This window comes from Eucyclogobius newberryi, unplaced genomic scaffold, assembly GCF_026437365.1.
Source record: "Eucyclogobius newberryi isolate DKJ021-1_F unplaced genomic scaffold, fEucNew1.0.hap1 SCAF_2, whole genome shotgun sequence".
Classification (NCBI taxonomy): Eukaryota; Metazoa; Chordata; class Actinopteri; order Gobiiformes; family Gobiidae; genus Eucyclogobius; species Eucyclogobius newberryi.
The window spans coordinates 34533589-34560772 of NW_027315834.1; the positions used below are offsets into that span (position 1 = coordinate 34533589).

The window sequence follows — 27184 nt, forward strand, 5'->3', positions numbered from 1 at the left end:
CGTTGCGATAAAAGTAAAACAAAATGTGTGAAGTAAGCAAGAAAACAAGCACAACTGTTGCATTATTCATGGGCTTCAGGTTCCTGTTGTATGAAACGTTTTGAGGATTTTCCTAATTCCAGAGCTACAATATTTTAGTTTTAAACCACTTGGATTTTTTTCTTTCTTTATTCAATTTTGTCCACATCTTATAAAAGGGAACTCTCAAGCTGTTTGATGTGCTGTTCAGAGAAATAAAGCTGTAACCCACTTATTTCATGTCAAATCAATCATTCTGGGAAGCATCAGGGTCCGCTTGTACTCTAAACCCATAAATAAATAATTACCATAGAATGAAAAATGAATAGTACTTTTATATGGATTCTGCCTGGACATTTTTGTTTTATTACAAGTCCCTAAAACGTATTTTCAGTGAATTTACCTTCAGATATTAAAAGAGAATTGTTAGAACCCAACAAATGCTCAATTTAGTGTCAATTAGCCGATCCCTCCTGACACCAGCTTTACTCATTCATATATTTAACAAATAAAATCTAGGTGGAACTTAAAAACTGAATCAATATCCTAATGGCGACGGTCCCATTTTGTCATAATTGGGAAACTTATGGATGTCAATTAGGTCATTTAACATGCTTTGTTATCAGAATGTGGCAAAATTAAGATTAAATGATTAACTGAAATCCGGACTAAATGCTAATAATGATTTTAAGTCTTTATAACAAAAAAAGCGATTTAACAAAAATATAAGAGCTTTACAAAAAGTATAATTTGTGGTAAAGTATGTAACGTCAACATTTCTCAAAGTAGCTATTTCTCTAGTGAAATCTGAACTAAAAAATAAATAAACAAATCATGTTATACAATTGTAACTGTCAGGCCATGGTGTCATTTAGCCTAGATATAGTGGTTTTCATTTGCCAAATATTTTTTTGTTATCTTTTGTGTGGTTCTGTCCATTGAAATCACATTATGTTCCACTTCACTTTTTTTCATTATGGAATTTAGAATGTATTCGTTTACAAACCTTTAAAAGATCTTATGTCTATTAGTTCAGGGGTATCAGCTTTTATTTAAACTGTTAATCACTATGGTAACGGTCCTGAAACTCACAGATAAGAAAACAGATGCACCAGATATAATTTATTCTATTTCAACAATACTTTGCTTATTTGAAAATTATATCTGGAGGAACCAAACTTAAATAAACGTTAATTTACGGTAATAGAGAACACCAAATAAAACATTAAACGATGCACATTTACTGTAAATAGGTCACAATTTTATTGTAATTGTATGACATAATTACAAATGTATTACATGTGCCTATGATTGCTTGATATCAAACCTGTGTCTGTGTGGAAATATTATTGGTGAAATAGATAAATCTTACTTTTCATTCAATCGCTAGTATTGTAATCAAATTAATTCACTAATTTGTTCAGATTACACAACCCTCTAGTTAGGCTACTTGCCACAACCTAAAGAGGTTCTCACAAAGATTCATTCATCATCACCATTACTTTACACAACAGCAAGCCACACAACTGGTAACATGTGCAATGGTTTTTAGCTTACAATGTTTATGAATGTTGCAAAAGCAATGCCTTCGCGTTCCTGATCTCACAACTTTAAACACTTCAAAAATGTTATACTTTTGCACTGGAAACAGAATGGCACAAAATCTGCAAACAATTACAGCACAGCCCAGTTTCTCTTCTCACACTGCTCCCACAAATTACCTAAATCTCACCCCAGTTGAAAGCAGTTCAATATCATTATTTGTTAATGTATTTAATATACAATTTAAGTGGGGCATATGTGTAATCACAGTGTAATCATTTTAGTTAGCAGAGTAAACAAATGTCTAGCTCATTGGGAGCATGTACAATAGTTATATTTTGCACACAGCTGATGTTTGACAATCTTGAGGTGGAAGAAACCTTTTACATACAGCTTAGCCCTTGTTTCTTGATCGTGTTTAGGATGCTGGGATGCACAGGTGAAACAAGATTGCTGGGGCAGAATGGGAATTGAGAAAGCTTCTAATTGCACAGTGCATCTACTTCTCCTGCTCGACCTTCTTTGCCTCGTTCATGTATTTGTCAATCAAGTGTAGCGGCACCCCACGCTGCATGAGCTCATAAAAGGTGAATCCTCCTGAAAAAAACAAACAATGGACAGATAATCATAAACCATTTTTGGAGAGGGCGTTAGGAACAAGAGTAAGAAAACAGAGAAGAAAAAGTAGACAATAGAACAAACCCGCACAAATCGCACAAACTCAAGACTGAAGATGCACACAATTGCTAAATCAAATCGTGTCCTAATTCCGAACCTTATGACATGTAACTACATGATTATAACTACTTGAGGCACAACTACTGTTGATGTATGTTTATACCGTAGTATTGTATTGTTGAGACAACAATAATACATCACTTTTTAAAAACGATATAAGTTTTACCATATCACTTCTTTGCATAGAGAAAAATGGAATTGGGACACAGTTTGTAGAACTATGGCAAATTATGAAATATTGCTGCTTTAACTAACATACAATGCAAACCCAATGAACATTGCAAATGGCAAAAAAAGCACCCTTATTTGATCACAACAAGCAAAAGCTCTGAATGGAGATTTCTCAACATTCACAACTGATTGATAAGTTTGCAGTAAGGGAAAGTTTGGCGTTAGCGTGTCACGTATTTATAAAGCAAACGTTTGCAGCTGCTTTTTTGCAAAAGAAAATGTTAGAGGCTGAACAGACTTACCTTAGAGGTGCCATACATGAGGTAGTCTCTGATATCCACACTAAAGAAGTTTAGTTTCCAAAGGTTCCAAAGATGTTAGGGTTGGCTAGTGAGCATCAGTGCTCATGTCTCATGCACATGTTGATATTAGTTTGATTACACTAATATCTTATGTATTCTACTTTTTATTACCATTTGCACTGACACCACCAACTATGGAAAGTGAAGTTATATTCTGATTGAACGATGCATAATGAATGACATAAGCTTCATATGCCTGGATCATATGAAAGCTTACCTTATATGAGAACATACATTCACAATTCTTGAGTTTGGACTGGGGGAGAAAGAAAAGAAGAGGGGTTAACACAATGTTTACATGGTGTTATATGTGTGCACCAGGGAGTCCACTGAGTTACTGAACTCTTTAAATGAGGAGTTACTGTGCACAGATATTACTGTCATTTGAAATGGAGTATTTGCAATTCACAGTTGACACAGGGAATGCAGGTCTAAGTCTATGGTCTATGGAGGTGTGACTGAAATATTCAGTATGTGGTGTGTAGTCATGATGGACAAGATGACTGAATGGACAAGAAAACACAGGGATAAACCTGCATTAAAGGTCCTCCAGAGATTATGTTCACTTCACACACATGAACAAATGATAGATTATGCATATGTGCGCTAGTGCTCAATACTTACGGACGCACAGCTTACAGTATGTCCACATCAATGGTTGACTACTGCATGAACTATCAAGACCTACTTTCCCAAACTGGACATGTACTTGTCATGATTTGGTCCTTTAACTAATTAATAGCACAGGATTTTGCTTTTTAATATGCCTCTCATTATGCGCATTGCCTCCAGAGTAAACGTGTTCAAATCATGTACTGTTGTAATTGTATTTGTATTTCTAATTACATTTTATTCATAATTAAATACATTAAAACAATTATATACATTATATTTTCACATTTTTATCTTGGTTTTGAAATCACTGAGAGCCACAACCTGGGATGTCTATTTTTAACCAGTAGAAGCGTAAGATAAATGAACAATATTTCTCTGAATAAAAACAACTAATATGTAAAATTAGGGGTTTTGGGAAACCAGTCTCAGTAATAGGTAACAAGGAGTGAAACTAGTTTCTGGTTTGCACTGACCTTTGATCTCCAGTTTGCAGTCAACCTGCGCCTCACCCAGGTCATTGGTGGCCTTACAGGTGTAAATCCCACCATCATAAGGACTAGGCTTCCGGATCTCCAGTGTGCAGACACCTTGATTACTGAACATACGGTAGCGAGGGTCATCTAGGATGATTATTTTATTCTTCATCCAAATCACTTTGGGCTATGGTTTAAGAGAAATGATCAGATTAAATAAAAAGATGGTATAATTTTCATACAATACATTATTAATTAAATCCCACACAAAACAGATAACATATTTTGGTGATTACATTTAACATAAATAATAATACATTTGCCTGTCCAAAAGAGGGAAAAAAAATCACTAAAAAAAAAATATTTTGTAGGACCACCTTTTGCTTTGATAACAGTACACATTTGCTGTGGCCTAGTTTTATAAGCTTCTGCAATATTAATTAATTTTCATCCAGTGCTACATTATTTTTCGCCAGTTGATCTTGTATTGATAACGTGAGAGTGACCACTGCACAAAGTCTACTCCAGCTCAAACACTCTCACTCGGGTTCAAATCCGTAGTGGATTAGTTTCTCCTTCCCCTTAGATGTTTTTTTCTGCTTGATGCCAATAATTTGACCCTTCTCAAACACACTGACATCTTTTCCATGACTACGGGATTTGTCTTTCCACATGCTTGTTTCAGAAATGTGAAGCCCCTCACTGCATCAGTTGGGTTTGAACTGTGTTGCAGCTGAAAGGTCAGAAGAGAGGACCTACAGTATTTGCTTAATTGAATCCAAGTGGCTACGTTTTTTTGGGCAGGCAGTGTTAAATAACATTTTTACAGGCTTTTATTAACAACTAAAGGTTTGACGTTACCTGAGTTTATCATATCTACTCAGCACACTACATACCCTTGGGTTAGCCCGAACACTACAGTTAAGCGTGGCATTGTATCCGGCGATGGCAAACGTGTGGATCAGCGGCTGGGTAAACTTGGGCGCCTCCTTGAAGTCACGGTCGTTGTACTCGGGAATTTTGAGCTCCATACCTGTGGGGGGAAGGGTAAAGGAGTGGGGTCGTGCATGATACTGGCGCTGAGCTGTATCATGTGGGGAACTCCCTATGTGATAGGGAAAAACAACGATTTGTGTTCATTCATTATCAGCCAAGATTGCAACACCATTGTTTAAGGGCCTGTCAGTTATTGCTTGACACTCACTGTGGGGTGGAAAACATCACTGACAGTACCTTCAAACCAGCTGTAAAAGACTTAATATTTAAAACATGAGACAACAAAGAAAAACATAAACAAATACTCCCTCAATTAGTTTATGCTTTTATGTATGTACTTATTTACTTATTGGATCCCCATTAGTCTTTAGTAAAGGGGTCTTGTATGTTTAAAAAGGATTAAAGCCTTACACAACAACTAAAACATTGACATTAAAAAGGAAAGGAGAGTGTAACAGAGATGCAAAGATGCAGTTTTATGATAGTAGTAATAATGCATTGGATTTGTATAGCACCTTTCATGACACCCAAAAACACTAGCAGTCAATCATCCAAATACTAACCTGGCCCTAAATTGTTTTATTTTATTAATTACGTTTTCTCTGTTCTGATATTGTAGGGTCAGTTCTTTGAACTGTTTTCTTTCTGTAACTGCTAAAAAGGGAAGTGCCAAATGGCGCTGGAGTAGTACCTTGAGTATATTGAGCCACACGTGTTGTATTGTAAGGGTTGTTTAAAATAATTTCATATTATTTTGAGTATTGTTGCATCCCTAGAAACATGCAACAAAATGGTACATAGGGGACTAGTGGATACTGTAACATACGGTCTATATTCTCAAAGACCTGTACCTTCTTTCATAATGAGGGCACTCTTCTTCGTTTGAGTGGCTGTTTCGCTCAAGCCACACATGTTCTCAGAGAAGACCCTGAAGTAATACTCATTTCCAACCACAAGCTCTGTGATTGTAATGCAGGTGCGATGGTAATGCTCGATGCATGTGAACCACTCCTGAGGTGTGGAAGAAAAGTTTGAGTCTCTATAAAACAAATGAGTATATATTTTTTCCTAAATATTTTACCATAGTTTTTGTGTCTGCCTTTTGAATAGTATAACCAATTATTGGTGCATTTCCATTGTCTTTTGGTGGTGTCCAGACCAGAGCTACATTTCCTCCCCAAACATCTTCAATTGTTACAGACTGAGGAGGTCCAGGTAGGTCTGAAAATCAGTAAATACTGTGTAAGTTGAAAATATTTAAACATAAACAGTTTAGAAACATTCATGCTTGGTTTTGATGAAGGAAGTTACATTTCCTCACCAACTATTTGTATGTCAATGATAGCTGTGTCCATATGATTTTCCACTTGCACTGTCATGTCGTACTTCCCAGAGTGGCTGCGCTCAGCTTTGCGGATGAAGATGATGCTATCGGAGTCAGTGTTGCGAATGCTTACATGAGTTGGATCAATGGCATTGCCTTCCTTTAGCCAGGTGACCTTTGGCCTGGGTTTACCCTAAAATACATTTAAGTTTGAGTATATCAACTGTTGTTTGGATGGACTTTTAAGTCAAATTACCATAAATGGAACAACAAGGTTAACTGCCTCTCCAACTCTGCGAGTGTATGTTTGCTTAAGGTGACGTGGCACACGGATTTTTGGTGGTTCTGAAAAAAAAAAAAAAAAGTAATTTGAATGTTTCAATTTCTATACTTGTTTATTATTATAAATTATTATTATTTATGTTAATTATCATCTAATTACAACTTACCAATAACTTCTTTCACTAGTATAGAGTGCTGAATGGTGCGCGGGGAACTAGCCCCAGCTTTATTGATGGCTTTAACACGTACCAAGATTTTAGACTCTGGTTTTAATCCTGTGACGGTATACTTAGTTTTCTCTGTCAGTTCTGAGTTAGCAGCAATCCACTCATCAGCTGCAGAGAGAATATTACAGATTATTATATTTATGTATAAATGTAGCTGCATTTTATAACTTTAAATATTAGGTTTTATTTCAGCATGGCTTATACATACACATTAGTAAACAAATAATGTTTAACTTTTGTGGATTATAAAAGCATAAATATATATCTTTTAAGTTCCATTTAGTTTCCATTTCAAAAGATTATTCTTACTTCCTTCAATGCAATACTCCACTAAATATCCATCCAGACCAGCGGCTCCAATAGTTTCAGGCGGGCGCCATTTCAGAGTGACTGCGTTATCAGTGACATCATCAACCACCAGCATAGTGGGTTCACTGGTCACAGCTAGAAATAAGGGAAAACATTAGAATCTTTAGAGTAATTCTTACAACTCCTCCCAGGTTTTTGTCATGTCATGAACACGTGAAAAAGCTGTGTGTTGCTCTGGCTGGTATGTCGCTGTGTCAGTTCTCATTAGTCCAAGCTATTGTCTATTCCTGTGTTTTGAATCATATTTAACTCCTATTGGAGCCTCTGGCAGAACTGTTCTTCTAAACCTCTAATCCACAGATGATTTGGCAGCCATTATAAAGACATATTTAATATCCCCTAAAGCTCCAGTCTGCCTAGTAGAGGTCACAGCCAGAATGCTTGGGAAGGTGCGGTATGTTGATGAACAGCTGTGTCGCTGGGGCTCCAAGGGCAGATCACACACAGCCAGCCATCGTAGGAATGGAAATCTACACATTCTTGTAAAACATCTACAGTAGACAAGCAGTCTGCAGCATCAGTAGCAACGTTTGACATGTTAAGACAGCTAAGCCTATTCAAGACGTTTGCTTACCCAGGGGAATAAAGGCTTTTGATGGGTCACTGGGCTTGGATATTCCAATAGCGTTGACAGCAAAGACTCTCACTTCATAAGGCACGCCCTCAATCATCTTCTTCGGTTCAAAAGACGTTTCCTTGATTAGGTCAAAATTTAGTCTCATCCATCTTGAGCTCTGTTTTTTCTTTCGTTCAATGAAGTAGCCTTTGAATGTAAAATAATTCAAAATATATATTATTTACCACTTCTACAGATCTACAGATATGGACTGTATGATTACCTAATATAAGGGAACCCCCATCATATTTAGGAGCTTCCCATGTCATGGAGCACCAATCACCACCCACAACTGGCACCAGTGGAGCTTCTGGGGCATCAGGAATGTCTACAGACAAAAGCCATCAAGGGTTAAAGTATCTTTAGTTCAATAATCATATTCAAAAGATAATTGAATTAAAGAGTTTTGACCCCTGGCCAACATTCATTGGTATGTCCTGTGTATTTATGTCATATACAGCATATATACAGCATATAGTTACTATATTCAATGTTTTCAAATCAAGACTAAAAATGATTAACTAAAAATAGTTCTGAGAAAAAAATGATGAAAAAACAAATGCATTGCAGATTGGGCTTCTTTACCAACAACTTTGATCTTGACACTGGCGGTTGCTTCCCCAGCCTCATTCTGAAGAACTATCTTGTAGTTTCCAGTGTCGTCGCGCTCAGTGATATCAATCGTCAAACTGGTCTGGTCTCCGTAAGTCTCTGCCCTAACACGATGACCCGACTCGAGAATGACCTGTAATAACAAATTCAGTAATAGATCTGAATAAAAGCTGTTTTGCAAAAAAGACCGGACTCACCCTTTCACCCTTCATCCACACGACCCTGGGCACTGGTTCACCACTGATGGGAATCTCCAATCGGAGTTTGTTTCCAGCCACAATTACCACAGTGTTGTCTGGAAAGTTCAAACTGTCTAAATGAACTTTTGGTGGGTCTGGAAAAAAATAAAAAATAAAATAACACAATTGAAATTCTAGTCATTTCTCCATTACCACAAGTAAAAATGTGTGTGATTGTACCAATGATGTGAACTTTAGCATTGAGGCTTTGAGAATATCCCTCGGGCACAAAGGTGTAATCTCCTGCATCATGTAGGGAGCAAGTTTCAATTTCCAAACGATGGATTCTGAAAGAAAACAGTGAACAGTAAATATGTGATTTAGTGAAATAAGATTTGTCAGTAATCTTTACTTGTTTCTGTGAATTATGTTGATGCGGTCATTTGGCTGGATCAGTTGTCCATTTCTGTACCAACGGCCGGGTACGTTGCCTGGGTAAATCTCACAATTCAGTTTAATGGGTTGCCCCAGCCTTACTGTTATATCATTCAGGTCCTGGAAGATCTTAAGAGGTTTCACTGTAATCAAATCACACAACACATAGTAACCAATTTGTTACAACTGATAGAAACAACAGCTGTCACTTACAGTCAACCTGTACATGACACTCAGAAGTGCCCCCAGTGGCCATGATAGAGTATGTCCCTGTGTCCTCCTTAGAGGCATCGTCAATCACCAGATAGTGTTTGGTGCCTTCACTCTTAACTCGATATCGGGAGCGCACTCCAGTTGGGACCTCAACACCATTCTTCATCCTGATAATGAGAATAGAATATGTTAAATGCCCCCAAAAAATTAAGAGGACATGTTTCTAGTTTGCAGATTGTCTTCAAAACAAATCCCAAAGTTTCCCAAAGTCTTCAATCAGACTTGTTTTTGTAAATACCAGACTGCCCCGTAAGTTTGTATCTCACCATTTCACTTGAGCACCTTCCTCCGACACCTCACACTCCAGTTCAATTCGCTCATTTACAGTGGTCTTCACAGGATCAAGACTTTTTATGATTTTAACTGGAAGCTCTAAATTAAACAAAACAGACAGATATCCACAAGATAAATAAGTCACAGGGAATGTGTTTGTACAAGGGCTGCTTGATTATGGGAAAAATAAATCCCTTTTATTTGGGTCATTATTGAAATCATGTGTGAAGCAGAAGGATCTCCAAAATCCTTCAGAACAAAAAGTGTTCTGTTGTTCTGTTAAGATTTTTTTCTTTTTTAAATTTCCGTTAAAATAGAATAGCACAGCCCTACATGTACATGACAATAATCTGCATGGAGCTTTACCTTTCACAAAGAGCTCTGTAGTGCACTTCTCATCTCCTGCAGCCACAGAGTAGGCTGCATCGTCATTCATGGAGCAATTGTTGATGACCATAATCCTTTGTGTGCCTTTATGCTCAAAGATATACCTAAAATGCATGTGATTATGAGGAGAGTACACTCACAAAACTTGATAAAATACATCAAATTGTTATTAAGTTAGTGATTGAATGAATAACTTGATAATACATTATGCACAGACCGCGCCATTCAAAACTGAAGTGGCTCTGTTCATAACAAAATATATGGGACAAACATGGAAATATACAGGGTTGATGGACTTACTTCCTTTGACTTTAAGTCATCAAGGAGCCACAACGTGCCAGGTCAAGTTGAACAGGAAGTAATTATGGCAGACAGGAAGGAGCACCATGATATGATAAATAGACAAAAAGACAAACACATCATGCCTGGTGGGGAACAGTATGAATGCCAACAACAAAAGCAGAACCCTGAATTAAAGAGGGCCCAACCAGAAAACAGTAGAAACCTCCCAGATGGCTTTAACGCTGCTTGAGTTTGAACAGGGTGTGAGAGACAGTGATGAAGACACAAAACCAAAAGCACAGTTTTTAAAACGAGGTGCTTCAAATGTCACTGAGTTCATTGACAGACGCTGTTGCTAAATGTATCCATCACCATTTTGCCACCCACTGTCACAAAGCCAAGCCTCGTTAAAGACCTGTGAAGAAGGCAACACCTTTTCCTGACATTATAGACACAGGATCATAAACCCAACATCAACTGGATATCAACCACCAATGATTCACAATGCAAATAATGGATAAAATATGACCATTTGAAGCTAAAACATTAGTTTTATTTACATGTGAACCATTGTCTTTTAGGGACAAAATGAAACATTTAACAGCAATGTTTTTTCCCCATCAATGAATGACATTTATGAAATGTTCATTCATTTGAGTTGTTGAGTCACAGATGTACACTGATATGACACATACTTGGGAGTTGGTCTGATTTCTTGACCGTTCTTGTACCACTTCAGATCAACCGTGGGGTCGGCCAAATCCACCACTAGACGAATTTTTCCTCCTTTATCTACCTGATAGGCTGGGTCCAACTTCTTTGCAAATGCTAAAATGCATAAATAAGCAATGTTAGCGAGGAGAAATCTGAATCAATAGAAGTCAACATGTACCTTCACTCTTCTTCTCCTCTTTGGGTATTTTCTTCATCCTCCGTAGCAGACCCCTCAGATCTGTGATGCCATACGTAAATGCAATCTTCTCATACTCATCTGGTCGGGCCTGTTTTAAGATCTCCCAAACATCAACCTCTGGAGTGTCGTCCTGCTGTTTTGGCTCCCTGGTGGTCCCAAATAAGGTCAGAGTATGAGGGTGAGAGCATTAGAAGGTTTTTTGCAACGTGTCCTGTGGAACTGTTCCGCCACGTTAAAACTTGAATGTTATAATGAAAACATACAATAAATGTTTTGTTCCTCAGGACATGTCACACAAAGAGATGGGCATGAAAGCGGTCTCTGATCAAATTATGAGGAAAATATGTTTGAATTGGGTTAATTATTATTTTTGCTTGTTTTAATGCTTCTCCAGCATGAAACTTGTATGAAACAGGCCCAATGTGGTGTTCTGGTTAGGACAACAAAGTATATGTGGTATATAAAGTTTATAATCAAGTCGAGATTGGCATGCGTCTTTGCATGAAAGGGAGCTATGATGGGTCAGCTCTCTTAAAGATTTAGGTACGTACATGTTGGTGGCAGGAAAATAATGCATCAATGCACACAGGAACAGACAGTTCAACAGTTTAAAACCATTGTAATACAGGAAGTGTGTGTAATTAAATGTAGCATGCAGGGACAAAATTAACCTGCAACCAATATTTGAAATGAAAATAATGACATGTGTTTAAGCACTAGAAGCTAGCCCATCCCTTTGTTTGTTGTTGGTTGAGTGATCACTTCAGAGACGTTCTGACAGTGTTAGATGAAATTAAATACAATAAATTAGTCTGATCAAAGTTATGAACATGAGAACTGGTCATGCACAGCACAATTAGTTTAAAAACATTCAGCGCTTTTAAATTAGACATTTTCCCAAATGTCTAAAAGGTTGAAGGCTGAAAAGCACAAAGCTAACTTTGTTCTGACTTGATGTTTTTCATTTGTTTATTTTCAGGCAATTGTCAAGAAGCTGAAAAACAAATGGGGTTTGTCTTATACATTTCTAATGTGAAACAATAATGACAATGTAGCAGTAACACTATTTTACGGCATCATTCCTCGGGCCCTTCCAGCTCAGCAGTGAATCAAAATGGTGCACTGTGTGTCATACGAGTGATGAACTCCATTATCCAATGAAGTGCAGTCAGCGTTTATGACACAAGTCCATTTGTATCATTCGTGGTGGAGGGCAGGCCGAGTAGGAATGCTGTGTCCAAATGAAGTGTTACAAAACTACAGGGGCCAACACTCTTGCGTGTCCAATAGCTAGAGCTACATTATGTCATGCTGGGGTTCTACGGGATTACTCACCGCAGTAAGGTCTAATAGCTTAAATACTTGGTTTTCACTCTACTAACCTTTGATTTCTGAATATGTAGGGGAGAAGAAGAGACAAGCCCAAAGTAAATGTAAAATTTAGGTGGTAATCTTTCTCTGTTTTTGTTTTGTTTTTTTTGCTCACATCCATACCCTCAAAGTTGTCAATTAAACTTTAGAGTAAACCTATTGGGTCACCACAAAGGTGAGTGAAAAGATTCAGCAGATATGCATTGTCTCAAAACTAATATAGTAGTATAAACTTACCACTTGATATTTGAGGATTAAAAAAAACATTGGCTGTGTTTTATTTAGGATAAAAATAACAAAAACACAAACAACAAAAGTAAAATGCTGAAAAATAAAATTCACTCAGAGCTGGCTGAGATTCTCACCTATGTTTAAGCAGACCACTAAAGTCAAGCTCCCCTGCATCTTCTTGTCCTTCACTGCTGTTGTTAACAAGAAGAGATTAATGAAGACTTAATCAGAGGCACATACAGGCACAATAAAACAATGTCTAAAGAACAGCACAAAGCAACAGCTCTGAGACCAACTGTACATTAGCTCGCAAGGCTAACACAGTTGGGGCTTGCACAAAACTGCAACTGTCTATTCAAGATGAAACTGTGATTTGTGTAAGACTCAGAGAGCTCCCAGTCACATTTACACAATGTTTCTGCAATGTTAAGTCAACATTACTTTGCGTCAACATTGTGGTAATGTTGTCAAACTGGGATGCTTTGCATTGTTTTAAACAGACATTGTTTGATGGTAGATCTGAAAAGCAAGAGATGGCCTTTCATTAAAATAGATTAGGTTGACTGGATGGATTTTATTGGTCCAACTCCTTTTTTCAATTTAATGTACACAAATAACAAAGTACATCACATCATATGTCTTTATAAAATAGAGAAAGGCTGTTCAGTTGTCATTAGCTTAAAAGCATTTGATTTGTTTATTTATTAACCTTTATTTTATTTTACCTCCTTTTAAAAGCTGAACGAATGTCAATGCTATGGGAGCTCTGTTCAGTTTCTGCAAAAGAACATGAATAGGTGTGAGAGAGGAACTTATGCCACTAAACTTTGTTGCACTTGACCAACCTTTAACCTCCAAGTCAAAAGAGCAGCTGTCAAACTTGTCCTTGTAGTTGACTTCACACCTGTAGTTTCCAGCATAATTATCTTTGGCTTTTATAATGTGCATCTCAAATGTGTGTATCTGTCAGATAGGCAAATTTCTTTAATTTGACAAAGATGAACGCTTAAACACCCAAATTAATGATTTCTGTGGTGTACCTTTGTTAATCTGTCAAAGGTTTCTTTCAGCTGTAAATGCTTTCCTGTCTTGCTGGCGAGATCCATCCATTTTCCTTTGAACCACTTGATAGTTGGTTTACGGAGAAGATCTTTAGCCTCCACTTTAGAAACAAAGGTAATGTCCCCTCCTTTGGGCAAACATTCATATGTTGTCAATATGAGAAATCAGTAGTAATGTGTGCATTGTATGTAACAATTTTTTCTTTGTATACTCACCCACAGGCACAGTGCCACTCTGTGGTCTCTCTATGAGCAGAGTGGACAGTGGAGGGGTGTCGACCGGCTTGTCCAGTTCGTCTGGGTTCTGACCCTCTCCCAAAGACCACACTGCTCAGTTAGAAAGGAAAAAAAACAAAAATATTTTGACTCAAAGTTGCTCAAAATATCAGATAGTAAACCCACCTGTAAGTTACCAAAGACAAGCGAACAGTTACACACAATACGGCAGAATCTCACTTGGATCAAACGTATACATTGCGCAACAGCACCTTGTATGACATGTAAACTTGAAAACCAAAATCATTCTGAAAACCTTTAAAATAAAACATACTTCGTCTTCACCATCACCCACATTACAAAATACATTTTTGATGTTGGTGTTCTTCCAAAGCGCTCCTGAAACATAGGCTTTTAACCACTTTATTACCTGAGTCCTTTCTCCCCATTGCTGGCACAGGAACACTATCATCTAAACAAAAAGAGAAATTTACAGCATATTGTAAGAAATAGTACTGTAAAGTCCATGAAGGCAAACAAACACTCGTGGGGTTAAACCTTCAAGCAGTTATACCTTGGCATGAAATTGACAATTCTGTTATTGGAAAGTCTGGTAATGTTTTATTTTATTACGTTTAAAACTTCTTGAGAATTGTGTTTAGGTTTTTAGGATTCTAAATTGTTTAGACGTCTCCAACCGATGCATGTTAACATGTTAGAAAATGGAAACTACGATCTAAATCTGGTTTAGATCTAGACACACGTTTTGTTGTTTCAGGCGTGGCTCAGTTTGTTGATAAGTACTGAAATAGTACAGGATTTAACAGAGGGCTCTTACTAGGCAGATCAACGGACAGTTTCTTGACTGAATTGGCATCTTCTGTGAAGAAAGCAAAATCATCAGTGATGTTAATCAGAATAACTTATTTATATATATAATCGATATGAGATATGTATGATGCAATGATGATTTAAGCAATCAGCCAAGGATAGGTAGAGCAAATATGCTGTTTCAAATACAAATGATTGCACTTAATTCTTCTCAATTAGATTTTGCTGTTTACTAAAACCAACACTTGAGAAAGAGAGAAAGTGTTTGTTAATTCTGCACAGAAGCAGGTTCAATATCCAGTACAGTTTTTTGTAACAGTAACTTCTGCAAGATTATTCCTCCAGCCCTGAAAATTTAATAGACAATAGTTTTAGGGAAAACTCCTTTAGGAAATCTGTAAAAGATTATTAGAGAGGAAAGTAGTAACAAAAACTCAGCCTGCACACAAGTCTTCACAAAATAAATATCTTTGTATGTATTTTGCACACTGTAATATGGAGTGAAATTACTTCCATATCTGATAGGAGTTACAGTTGGTATGTTTAAATCACTCATGCTTCGGATGTATGCCATGGGGCAGCATACATCAAACCTTAACATCTACCAAAGGGAAGTTCAGTGGAAATATGCGGCCTATTGAACTAAAAAGGGGAGTGGCACCAGTAATGTCACAAGACACAAATAGTGCATCAGGACCTTTGGGGTTTTGGATTGGTACCAACCTGCTGGGGATGTTGGTGGGAGGCTAATAGCTGGAGCATCGTCACCTGTAATAAAGGTTTGATTGACAAATAGACGCACGTAACACGTCCAGCACAGTAGACACAGAAGTGTGGACCATTGATCACACATGCGAGACACAATCTTCAACATGCAGCTCTCAGACAGAAACGAAATAAACAATTAAAAAGTACACACTGTTACTTCAAACCTGAATAGAACTATAGGCAGTCATTATAAAACATTTCTACGCTCAATGTTCCATACACGTTGTGCACATGCACACAGATGTGTGGCAGACACCAATAATAAAACATGTTTTACTGTATTGCCTTAAATAAAAGCGTAATGTCTTCCTAATGTTAGCTATAACAGTCCTTGAAGCTAATCTACTGTAACCATTTATCCTGAAAAACGTCCTTGGTGAATGATTTGCTTTAAATAACTGGTGAATAAGTTGTATGTTCATTTATCTATTTCTTATTATTTTTGTTTATGAAACCCAAGACAAATTAGTGTTATATAATTTAACAAGGCATCTATCAGGGTTGAGTGGTTTTAGTAGACATACAAATCATGCAAGTAAAGGCTCAGAGGGGATGAAGTTAAGGTGCAGGGTAAGCAAAAATTCTATTTCTAGCATTAAAAAGTTAGTTAATTGAACATGTTTTCAGGAGACACGAGAGACTGATATTGGTTTACTTACCAGTGGGTGGGGGAGAGCTAGAGCTCTCTTCCTTTACTGCAGAGCAATGAGCCTCTGCCTCTTTCCTTCCCATCGCACCACACTGAGGCTGGTCAGAGCCATTCTCTGTAGGGCTTGGCTCCTTAGCTAGAGTTAAAGGCTCAGTCTCTGTGGGCTCTGGTTTCCTCTCATCAGTCTCTACTGGCTCTTTCCCCTCTGTTACAGCCTCTGTTACAGCCTCTGTTACAGCCTCTGTTATGGTCTCTGTTATGGCTTCTGTTACCGCTTCGGTTACTGCCTCTGTTATGGGCTCTGTATAGCAGACAAAGCGCCAAGCTGGAGCAGCAAGCATCAAGCAAAGATACTGCAGAATTGCAATACAATGCTTGCTTTGTGCTAGTATATTTCATGACCAGATAGCTTTGGGCTGTATTCTCTCATTTCTGGAATATTGGGTACTTTATTGACAACTGTCTGGTCATCAAATGTACAGTAAATTGAAGGAAAAATTTACAAACTTGTGTAATGATACTTTTTAAACTTTTATTCTTTTTTTAAAATAAATCTGCGATCCACAACACAAGTGGGTAAAATATTTCCATCTCAATCTTGAATCTTATTTAGTATGATAACTCAATTATCATGCACATAAAAAAAACAGCTACTTAATGATCACATTTGCAGTATTTCACAGTCATACACTCACAGTTCAACTTGTCTTTTCTAGGATCCACAAACAATTATCACACAAGTGTAGTGCCTGATGTCGCGCTCACAGGTGTAGTGCCTGATGTCGCGCTCACCGGTGTAGTGCCTGGTGTAGCGCACAAACAGGTGTAGTGCCTGATGTCGTGCTCACACAGGTGTAGTGCCTGGTGTAGCGCACAAACAGGTGTAGTGCCTGGTGTCGCGCACACACAGGTGTAGTGACTGGTGTCACGCACACACAGGTGTAGTGCCTGATGTCGTGCTCACACAGGTGTATTGCCTGGTGTCCTGCACACACAGGTGGAATGCCTGATGTTGTGCTCACACAGGTGGAATGCCTGATGTCGCATACTACTAGCGTAATTCTTGATGTGGGTTCTAAATGTGTTGACCATTAAACTGTTTACTTAACAACTACTTTAGGGTTGTTAAGTATGATAACTCAACTATCATGCACATAAAAAAATCCACAACATATTTAGCAGTTATAGTATGATCATGCTTCAAGACAGTTTCCTAAAAGGCCACAAAGGCACAAAATACTAACATATTCAATAATGTGTTTGATTCTCATTTTCTCATTTATTCCGACAGAAAAGTGTGGATTAAGAAACATTTGTGATCACAAACACAAAATCCACTCGTGATGTGAGTGTGTGCATAGGATGCACCTTCATAAAAGCGGATAATGCCAGTGTTACCCACCTGGGGGCGGTGAAACCTCCAAGGAAATCTCAGGTAACGGCAGGGCACCATTACGTTCGGGGGGAACACTTTCAGGGGAAACAGTTTCGGGGGCAACCGTTTCTAAGTGTGTGACAGATATGCAATATAACTGTGGATGCACCAGCTACTTAATGATCACATTTGCAGCATTTCACAGTCATACACTCACATTCAACTTGTCTTTTCTAGGATCCACAAACAATTCTCACACAGGTGTAGTGCCTGATGTCGCGCTCACACAGGCGTAGTGCCTGATGTCGCGCTCACCGGTGTAGTGCCTGGTGTCGCGCACACACAGGTGTAGTGCCTGATGTCGTGCTCAAACAGGTGTAGTGCCTGGTGTCGCGCACACAGGTGTATTGCCTGGTGTCGTGCTCACACAGGTGTAGTGCCTGGTGTCGTGCGCACACAGGTGTAGTGCCTTATGTCATGCTCACACAGGTGTAGTGCCTGATGTCGCGCTCACCGGTGTAGTGCCTGGTGTCGCGCACACACAGGTGTAGTGCCTGGTGTCGTGCACACACAGATGTAGTGCCTGATGTCATGCTCACACAGGTGTAGTGCCTGATGTCGCGCTCACACAGGTGTAGTGCCTGGTGTAGCGCACAAACAGGTGTAGTGCCTGATGTCGCGCACACACAGGTGTAGTGCCTGATGTCATGCTCACACAGGTGTAGTGCCTGATGTCGCGCTCACACAGGTGTAGTGCCTGGTGTCGTGCTCACCGGTGTAGTGCCTGGTGTAGCGCACAAACAGGTGTAGTGCATGGTGTCGCGCACACACAGGTGTAGTGACTGGTGTCACGCACACACAGGTGTAGTGCCTGATGTCGTGCTCACACAGGTGTATTGCCTGGTGTCCTGCACACACAGGTGGAATGCCTGATGTTGTGCTCACACAGGTGGAATGCCTGATGTCGCATACTACTCGCGTAATTCTTGATGTGGGTTCTAAATGTGTTGACCATTAAACTGTTTACTTAACAACTACTTTAGGGTTGTTAAGTATGATAACTCAACTATCATGCACATAAAAAAAATCCACAACATATTTAGCAGTTATAGTATGATCATGCTTCAAGACAGTTTCCTAAAAGGTCACAAAGGCACAAAATACTAACATATTCAATAATGTGTTTGATTCTCATTTTATCATTTATTCCGACAGAAAAGTGTGGATTAAGAAACATTTGTGATCACAAACACAAAATCCACTCGTGATGTGAGTGTGTGCATAGGATGCACCTTCATAAAAGCGGATAATGCCAGTGTTACCCACCTGGGGGCGGTGAAACCTCCAAGGAAATCTCAGGTAACGGCAGGGCACCATTACGTTCGGGGGGAACACTTTCAGGGGAAACAGTTTCGGGGGCAACCGTTTCTAAGTGTGTGACAGATATGCAATATAACTGTGGATGCACCAGCTACTTAATGATCACATTTGCAGTATTTCACAGTCATACACTCACATTCAACTTGTCTTTTCTAGGATCCACAAACAATTCTCACACAGGTGTAGTGCCTGATGTCGCGCTCACCGGTGTAGTGCCTGGTGTCGCGCACACACAGGTGTAGTGCCTGATGTCGTGCTCAAACAGGTGTAGTGCCTGGTGTCGCGCACACAGGTGTATTGCCTGGTGTCGTGCTCACACAGGTGTAGTGCCTGGTGTCGTGCGCACACAGGTGTAGTGCCTGATGTCGTGCTCACACAGGTGTATTGCCTGGTGTCGTGCTCATACAGGTATAGTGCCTGATGTCGTGCTCACACAGGTGTAGTGCCTGGTGTCGTGCGCACACAGGTGTAGTGCCTGATGTCGCGCGGACACAGATATAGTGCCTGGTGTCGCGCGCACACAGGTGTAGTGCCTGGTGTCGCGCACACAGGTGTATTGCCTGGTGTCGTGCTCACACAGGTGTAGTGCCTGATGTCGTGCTCACACAGGTGTAGTGCCTGGTGTCGTGCGCACACAGGTGTAGTGCCCGATGTCGCGCGCACACAGGTGTATTGCCTGGTGTCGTGCTCACACAGGTGTAGTGCCTGATGTCGTGCTCACACAGGTGTAGTGCCTGATGTCGTGCTCACACAGGTGTAGTGCCTGATGTCGTGCTCACACAGGTGTAGTGCCCGATGTCGCGCGCACACAGGTGTAGTGCCTGATGTCGCGCGGACACAGGTGTAGTGCCTGGTGTCGCGCACACACAGGTGTATTGCCTGGTGTCGCGCTCACACAGGTGTAGTGCCTGGTGTCGTGCTCACACAGGTGTAGTGCCTGATGTCGTGCTCACACAGGTGTAGTGCCTGGTGTCGTGCTCACACAGGTGTAGTGCCTGGTGTCGCGCACACACAGGTGTACTGCCTGATGTCGTGCTCACACAGGTGTAGTGCCTGATGTCATGCTCACACAGGTGTAGTGCCTGATCTCAAGCACACACAGATGTAGTGACTGGTGTCACGCACACACAGGTGTAGTGCCTGGTGTCGTACACACACAGGTGTAGTGCCTGGTGTCGTGCACACACAGGTGTAGTGCCTGATGTCGCGCACACACAGGTGTAGTGCCTGATGTCGCGCTCACACAGGTGTAGTGCCTGATGTCGTGCTCACACAGGTGTAGTGCCTGATGTCGTCCTCACACAGGTGTAGTGCCCGATGTCGCGCGCACACAGGTGTAGTGCCCGATGTCGCGCGGACACAGGTGTAGTGCCTGGTGTCGCGCACACACAGGTGTATTGCCTGGTGTCGCGCTCACACAGGTGTAGTGCCTGGTGTCGTGCTCACACAGGTGTAGTGCCTGATATCGTGCTCACACAGGTGTAGTGCCTGGTGTCGTGCTCACACAGGTGTAGTGCCTGGTGTCGCGCACACACAGGTGTACTGCCTGATGTCGTGCTCACACAGGTGTAGTGCCTGATGTCATGCTCACACAGGTGTAGTGCCTGATGTCATGCTCACACAGGTGTAGTGCCTGATCTCAAGCACACACAGATGTAGTGACTGGTGTCACGCACACACAGGTGTAGTGCCTGGTGTCGTGCACACACAGGTGTAGTGCCTGGTGTCGTGCACACACAGGTGTAGTGCCTGGTGTCGTGCACACACAGGTGTGGTGCCTGATGTCGCGCACACACAGGTGTAGTGCCTGATGTCGCGCTCACACAGGTGTAGTGCCTGATGTCGCGCTCACACAGGTGTAGTGCCTGATGTCGTGCTCACACGTTTAGTGCCTGATGTCGCGCACACACAGGTGTAGTGCCTGATGTCGTGCTCACACAGGTGTAGTGCCTGATGTCGCGCTTACACAGGTGTAGTGCCTGATGTCGTGCTCACACAGGTGTATTGCCTGGTGTCCCGCACACACAGGTGTATTGCCTGGTGTCCCGCACACACAGGTAGAATGCCTGGTGTCACGCACACACAGGTGTAGTGCCTGATGTCATGCTCACACAGGTGTAGTGCCTGGTGTCCTGCACACACAGGTGGAATGCCTGATGTTGTGCTCACACAGGTGGAATGCCTGATGTCGCATACTACTCGTGTAAATATTGATGTGGGTTCATTAAACTGTTTACTTAACAACTACTTTAGGGTTGTTTTTAAATAGGGCATGTTGTAGTGGCAGTTGTAAATTCTGATTGATATGATTAAATAAGATTATGATTAAAGAAAAAACACAAAAGGGGGCTACTTTGAATTTTGTTGGAACGTCCAAGCACCACAACACTCAAGGAAATGGCATACATAGTAAGAAAACTCAAACAAATTTGCAAATATAGGGACTGAGTTAGTTTTATTTAATCGAGTGCTATTGAAAGCATCTTGACAATTGCTTGATTCATACCCATAACGAAGACACATGATTCTTGTTGTTTACCACAAACATTCCCAAATAACTCAACATTAGAGGCAAATCTGAACTCTCGAGATGCTGCTGCTCCAAGGTCAAACTTAGAGCAGCAGAAGTCCAAAGGTATGCCAGCACCTTGCTCACAGGGGACAAGAGAGAGCCAGCTGAATCAACACACTGGGATCAGCTAACTGGACACGGGAATGTCATAGATGCTGACAGCTCAGTAGTTGTGGCCCGTCTCACAGAGCACAACAGCCTTTACACTCCTACAAAGCTGAGTTTACACATTTGTACCAGTTTAAAAAGGTGCTCTGTAGTATGGCTAAAAGTTCTCCTGCATAAATGCAAACCTCTTTCAATGATCATTTAAACGTGTGTGTGTGTGTGTGTGTGTGTGTGTGGAGACAATTCCACTCACCTTCTGGCTGCCCATTTTGTATCTCATCTGAAAAAGAAAACCAATTATGATTTAAAATGTCAACAATAGTATTTTTAGTATAAGTACTAAAAACCACCCCCCTCAATATAAAAACATAAAACAACAAAAAAAGCAAATGGTTAAACTGAAAATAAGAATTTAGCAAAGTGAGACATCCAAAGAAAAAGAAAAAAGCACACGATGTCCAAAATAACAGTCCCATTTAGTCCAGTTTCTGTCAAATTTGTTCATTTTCAAGTTGAGTCCAAATGTGGTTTTGTCCATTTTCTGTATGTTAAAGGTCCCATAACATGCAAAATCGACTTTTCAGAGCTTTTAACTTTCTTACATTGTTATTTGTGCTTCATATATGTGCCCAGAGTGTTTTTTTGATTGATTCCCGCAGTTTTTAGCTATAGTACAGACTATCTCCTTTCCGTGAATCTCCAAACTGACGGGCGGTGGGGGCAAGACCGCATCATAAGAGCAAGCACGCGTCACCAGTTCAGTGCTATTTGGCATAAAACTTTGTTCAGAAACCAAACAGCTCAAGATTGTAACATCTTTGTTAAGTTTGCATGTTTTGATTGGCTCGTAAATCGTAAGTACAGATTTTACCCAGGGATTCTTAACTTGTTCCAGATGACTAAACCGTTTGTCGTCTGCCACTAAAGCCTGTACAGGAACCCACGGCACAACATTACTCTCAACATTTTTCCATTGAGCTTCGTATTCCAGGTCACACAAGTACAGCTACGCTCTGATTTAAGATGAAATAAAGTAATTTTTCAGACAAGGTAAACCCCATCCTCCTTTTTCTTTCAGTAGTGTGGGGTCTTAATAAGACCCCATCATCCCCCATTTAAAATGTATAACTTAACGGAAGTCTAATAATGATTGATTAAAGTATACTGAACAAATACAGCCTGCATTGGAGACAGGGTATTGAGTCTGGACAAATGTCTGGCATGCTCAAATTGCCAAATTTGGCCATAAAGATGCACTATGTAACTTTTTTGCTTGAAGGTTCCCCACATGTTTTACTCCATGATGCGTCACTCCATGATGCTATAACTTTGCCTGGAAGGTTTCACAGTATGGCATTAAACGTATCAATTTCCATGGCAAGCAGGTGACACCACTTGTCCCACCACCACCGAGAAGTGACACTGCTCACTGTAAGAATGGATGTCTAAGTATTTTAGCAACAAAAATATCTTTAAGTGAATAAATGCAAGACAAGAACTGCAGAACATTCCACGTAATGCAATAACATCTCCATGGAAACAAGCAGAAATCAGACCCCCACCAGAGAAAGCACATAATGTCCATTAAAATCATGTTTCTTTTTACTTTAACTCACCAAGAGTTCAAAGTTGCCCCCCTTGTTTTACTGGGCTTCAGTGATGTGATTGCTTTCACAAGCCTTTAGATAACTAATATTGGACCTTTAAACAACTGAACACTGGTAGTGTTAACCTGTCAGTTATGTATTCTTATCTTTTTTGTTAAGACATATGACTGTGCTAACTATGTATTTTAATGACATCTATTAATTTTGTTATCCTCAAGTGCCATAAACTGTCACTTATTAGTAGTTGTATTCTTAGATTTCTACCCATGTGTAACGAACATTCCAAGTCCAACTTTGATACCTCCGCATCACTAAAAAGACATGGCTGATGGGCCACAGTCCTGCTCGATCACATCATGCAGCCCACTGTCTCATAATTTAGATAATGAGAGTGGAGAAAGGTTTTGATTTACCTCTGCGCGCTCCCAGTGCAGCTGACATGGTGCAGGTATTTTCAGCTGTTGGGCTCATTGGAGTGCAGACAGGGGGGCTCATACAGGCTATGACATGAGACAAACTACTGGCAAACTCCCTTTTCCTTTTATAGATGTCTATTGTTTTAACAAATTATTGTACATCAATAGATCTCCTTTGGTTCTTTTCAATTATCTCATACCAATCTTTATTTGGGACTTTTGATAGGTAGCTGAGAATGCATGAGATCATGGTGACAGTTAGCTGTCAACTGTTGTTGACTGTATTCTTCCCTAAGTTTGATTTACAATAGCTATTTCTTCTTTGTGGAGAGGTCTAACAGTAAATTTCAGGTGCCTCTTTCCTTCTGAATCACTAAACATAAAAAGATACAGAGGTCACAAGGTCAGATTTCTGACTGGCAGATGGGTGGCCTCTACATGATGTGAGGGGTGGGGAGGCAGAGGATGGAGATGGCAAGAACAACGGAAGAGGATTAGAAGTGCGTTCATTCTGAACTATTCCAGGGACAAGAATCCCATCCCCAGGAGAGCCCTGAGCTACTCAGCCTCTCTGTCATCTCTGGATGGGCCTTTTAAAGTCTGAAGAGTGGGGGGACTAAAACAACAGAGGCCTCTTTCTCCTCAGCTGTTCAGACTCATTTAAAGAACAATATGTTTCTTCCTGCATTTATTGGCAACACTATCAGTTATTTATGGACTGTGTTTTACCAGCATGGCATCTGCTGCATCTTTATCCCCACTGCATTGTCTCTAGGGATCAGATGTTTATGGCAATGGATGAAGACTCAGGAGGTTGTGCACAGTCCATGATGCCAATTGATACTGATACATCCACACTATTTTAGTACACATTATGTCAACCTGAAATGTTTAAGCACATTTTCCAGGATATCGGAGGCTCCAACAAAAGTTTTCAGTCGAAATCAAAATTGGTTTTAATCATGCCTGTTTGACTAGTAGCAGACAAGTAGTCTTTGGTGCCAGTAACTGATCGAAGATGTTTCTCTTAAGAGCACATCTATTTCAACAGCTTCTGTCAGAAAAGCTGCATGAAAAACAAAACAAAAAGATGTCTCCACATAAGACAAGTGAGTGTTTGTTGTCAATGCTCAAAGAACTAAGCTAACAAGAGAGTGAGGGTAATGCCATCACCTATTGACAGACATGGGCGGATTAAAAATAAGTGTCAATGGACTCAATGGAATACAATTAACTGACTGACGAGATGAGGAGTAGAGGCAATCAGAGCCAGGTCAGGAGGTGTTTAGAGATGCTGTAATGGTGGCCGTGAGCTTGCTCGGTATCAAATCCACTCTGTGTTTTTGGCTAGTGATGAGAGGAAGAAAAAGCAGTCACATGACCTTTATTATCAACCCTTATATAGTTTAGCCTTTGGCCAGTTCATCCACTGCCTGATCTGGTCCATCTACACGCTGCCAAGCCACTGCCGTCCACATTCCTCCCCTTGGCCGTAGCATTGTGTGGCTAACTTACAAATCCGGTATCAAGCTCAGAGTAACTATAGTATCTGTTCATAAATTTAATTTGTCTATTGTCCTACATGAAAGGCAGTAATACAACCCCACAGTCAATGTCAAGCCTTATGCTTTCATAACTTTAATAATTAATCTTTTGAATTTTGTACCCACTGTTGTACCCACTGTTGAGATTAAGGTTGTAATGGCATGGTCATTTCACAGCACTCTTACCTTTCTTTGTTGGTTCTGGCATCTCGATTCCCCCTTGACCCGAAAAAGGCACAGAGAAGAAACAGATGTTGTCAGAGCTCTCTCTTCAGATGATTAGACAAAGCTCAGTATTTTCCGTCCTGGGAGCAGATGATGATGGTGGGACAGTTGCAACAGCAGCAGCAGCAGCAGAAGTAGCTCTTCTCTGGCCTCAGTGATGTGGGATGAAGCCTGTAAATTTCTGTGGAGGAGGAGGAACAGAGACAGTTCAAAAAGGCACAGGCTTAAAGGCCTTATATACTGAGGTACACGCTCCTCCTCTCTACAATGGAAATCTGGGGACCCTAATCATGCAGCAACATCTGTGAATATAATGATTTAATTCATAATTTTGGATAAATACAAATACGTAAATATATATAGCCTGTATTTAACCTCTGGTCGAATCATGACCTTGATGAATGAGCTGAGCAGGAACGTTAGCTTTGCTTCACAAAGGGAATAAATTAATAAATGCATGTATGCTTTTTACTGTTGGTTGTACAGTAGAGTAATATACAAGATGTGCAAACAATGAAGCCACCAAAAAGGTAATGGTTGAAATTAAGATGTTGGGACTAAAAGACAAAAAAAGAGTAGTCAATAGTAACACTATGTACTATTAACTATATGACACAAACTAATCCACCGCATTATTCATAAAAAAAATAATAATCTATTTAATCCAAGAGGAATGCAGCAGGCTTTCTGTGCTGGCAAATACATTGCAGAGATTTTTGTGGCTATACAGCCTATAGTTAGAAAGATATCATAAACCTTGAAATTTCACGTGTAAAACTAACTTTTAAACATAAAAAGTTAAACTTAGTAAAAATTAGTAGTCAGTAAATTAGTAAGTAAGCTTATTTTGACATTTGCAGTAATCCCTCCATCATCCAAATTTTGGGAGTGACACAAAAGGTAGGTCTATAGGCTCTGTCATAAACCATAATTATGCTGCAAGACAGTTATAAGTAGCATATGCAGGAAAAAAATAAACAAATTAAGAATCACTGCAAAACACGAAATATCTCAAATTGTCTTCCGTTTCTGTCTTTTGACTCAGTGAGGTCTTTCTTGGTAAGAGGCCTCCATAGCTACAATGGCCCATTAATAACCCAGACAGGGCTCCAGCTGTAAATACTAGGCTTAGGGAAGTATCATGTGGGTCAGCTACAAAGAATACGAAACCATTTACGTATTGACTGGTCCAGAGGAGATCACATCACACAGGAGCCACAGCCATGAGATCATATGTTGGATAAGGGGTCCACTGGGGCAGACAACACTGCCCCCCACTGGCCGCAGAAGGACACTACACACACACACACGCACACACACACACACACACACACACACGCACACACACACACACACACGCACACACACACACGCACACACGCACACACACACACACACACTTACGCACACGCACACGCACACACACACACGCACACACGGTTGAGCTGAGTTTAAGGTCAAATGTATTGCAGTGTGTTTGTTTGGATTGCTGTTGTCGTGTGTTTCTATATTATTTAAGATTAGGACAGTCTTGAATCAAAGTTCATGCTACTACTATACTACGAAGCATGAATTTTGAGTTAGCTAATTAGTTTTTTCGCCAGGTTACAAACAGAACAGTTACCCTATTATCTTACATAGCCAACCTAGTTCCTTTTTTCTTTTTTTTACCAGTACATCTACACCATGGATGTATTAAATTATCATTATAGATCTACACACCTGTTTTCTGCTTCTGCGCGT

At 40.1% G+C, this 27184-nt stretch overlaps 2 protein-coding genes across 6 annotated transcripts in view; one reads left to right on the forward strand and one right to left on the reverse strand.

Annotated features, from left to right (window-relative positions):
• Positions 1 to 27184, forward strand: part of atp6v1e1b (ATPase H+ transporting V1 subunit E1b) — a 70164-nt gene that overhangs the window by 30667 nt on the left and 12313 nt on the right. The gene's annotated exons all lie outside the window — the stretch shown is intronic.
• Positions 1258 to 25642, reverse strand: mybpc1 (myosin binding protein C1). Of its 4 annotated transcripts, XM_072455115.1 has the most exons (34): positions 25403 to 25642; positions 21903 to 21929; positions 18916 to 19017; positions 17617 to 17718; positions 16225 to 16515; positions 15521 to 15565; positions 14805 to 14846; positions 14397 to 14438; positions 13967 to 14077; positions 13730 to 13878; positions 13535 to 13652; positions 13415 to 13466; positions 12824 to 12880; positions 11067 to 11233; positions 10870 to 11002; positions 10193 to 10201; positions 9872 to 9996; positions 9499 to 9604; positions 9173 to 9339; positions 8937 to 9102; positions 8765 to 8871; positions 8543 to 8679; positions 8319 to 8478; positions 7957 to 8061; positions 7692 to 7880; positions 7058 to 7192; positions 6689 to 6856; positions 6496 to 6584; positions 6237 to 6432; positions 5997 to 6136; positions 5767 to 5926; positions 4816 to 4952; positions 3920 to 4106; positions 1258 to 2157 (listed from the first exon to the last, which is right to left on the reverse strand). In XM_072455115.1, exons 1-34 carry the CDS (start codon positions 25422 to 25424, stop codon positions 2060 to 2062), a joined length of 4041 nt encoding a protein of 1346 aa, XP_072311216.1. In that variant the 5' UTR covers positions 25425 to 25642; the 3' UTR covers positions 1258 to 2059. The 4 variants fall into 4 exon arrangements, with proteins under 4 accessions (XP_072311216.1, XP_072311217.1, XP_072311218.1 ...); XM_072455116.1 differs by lacking the exons at positions 10193 to 10201; positions 16225 to 16515; positions 17617 to 17718; positions 18916 to 19017 and having other exon boundaries at positions 4816 to 5024; XM_072455117.1 differs by lacking the exons at positions 10193 to 10201; positions 15521 to 15565; positions 16225 to 16515; positions 17617 to 17718; positions 18916 to 19017 and having other exon boundaries at positions 4816 to 5024.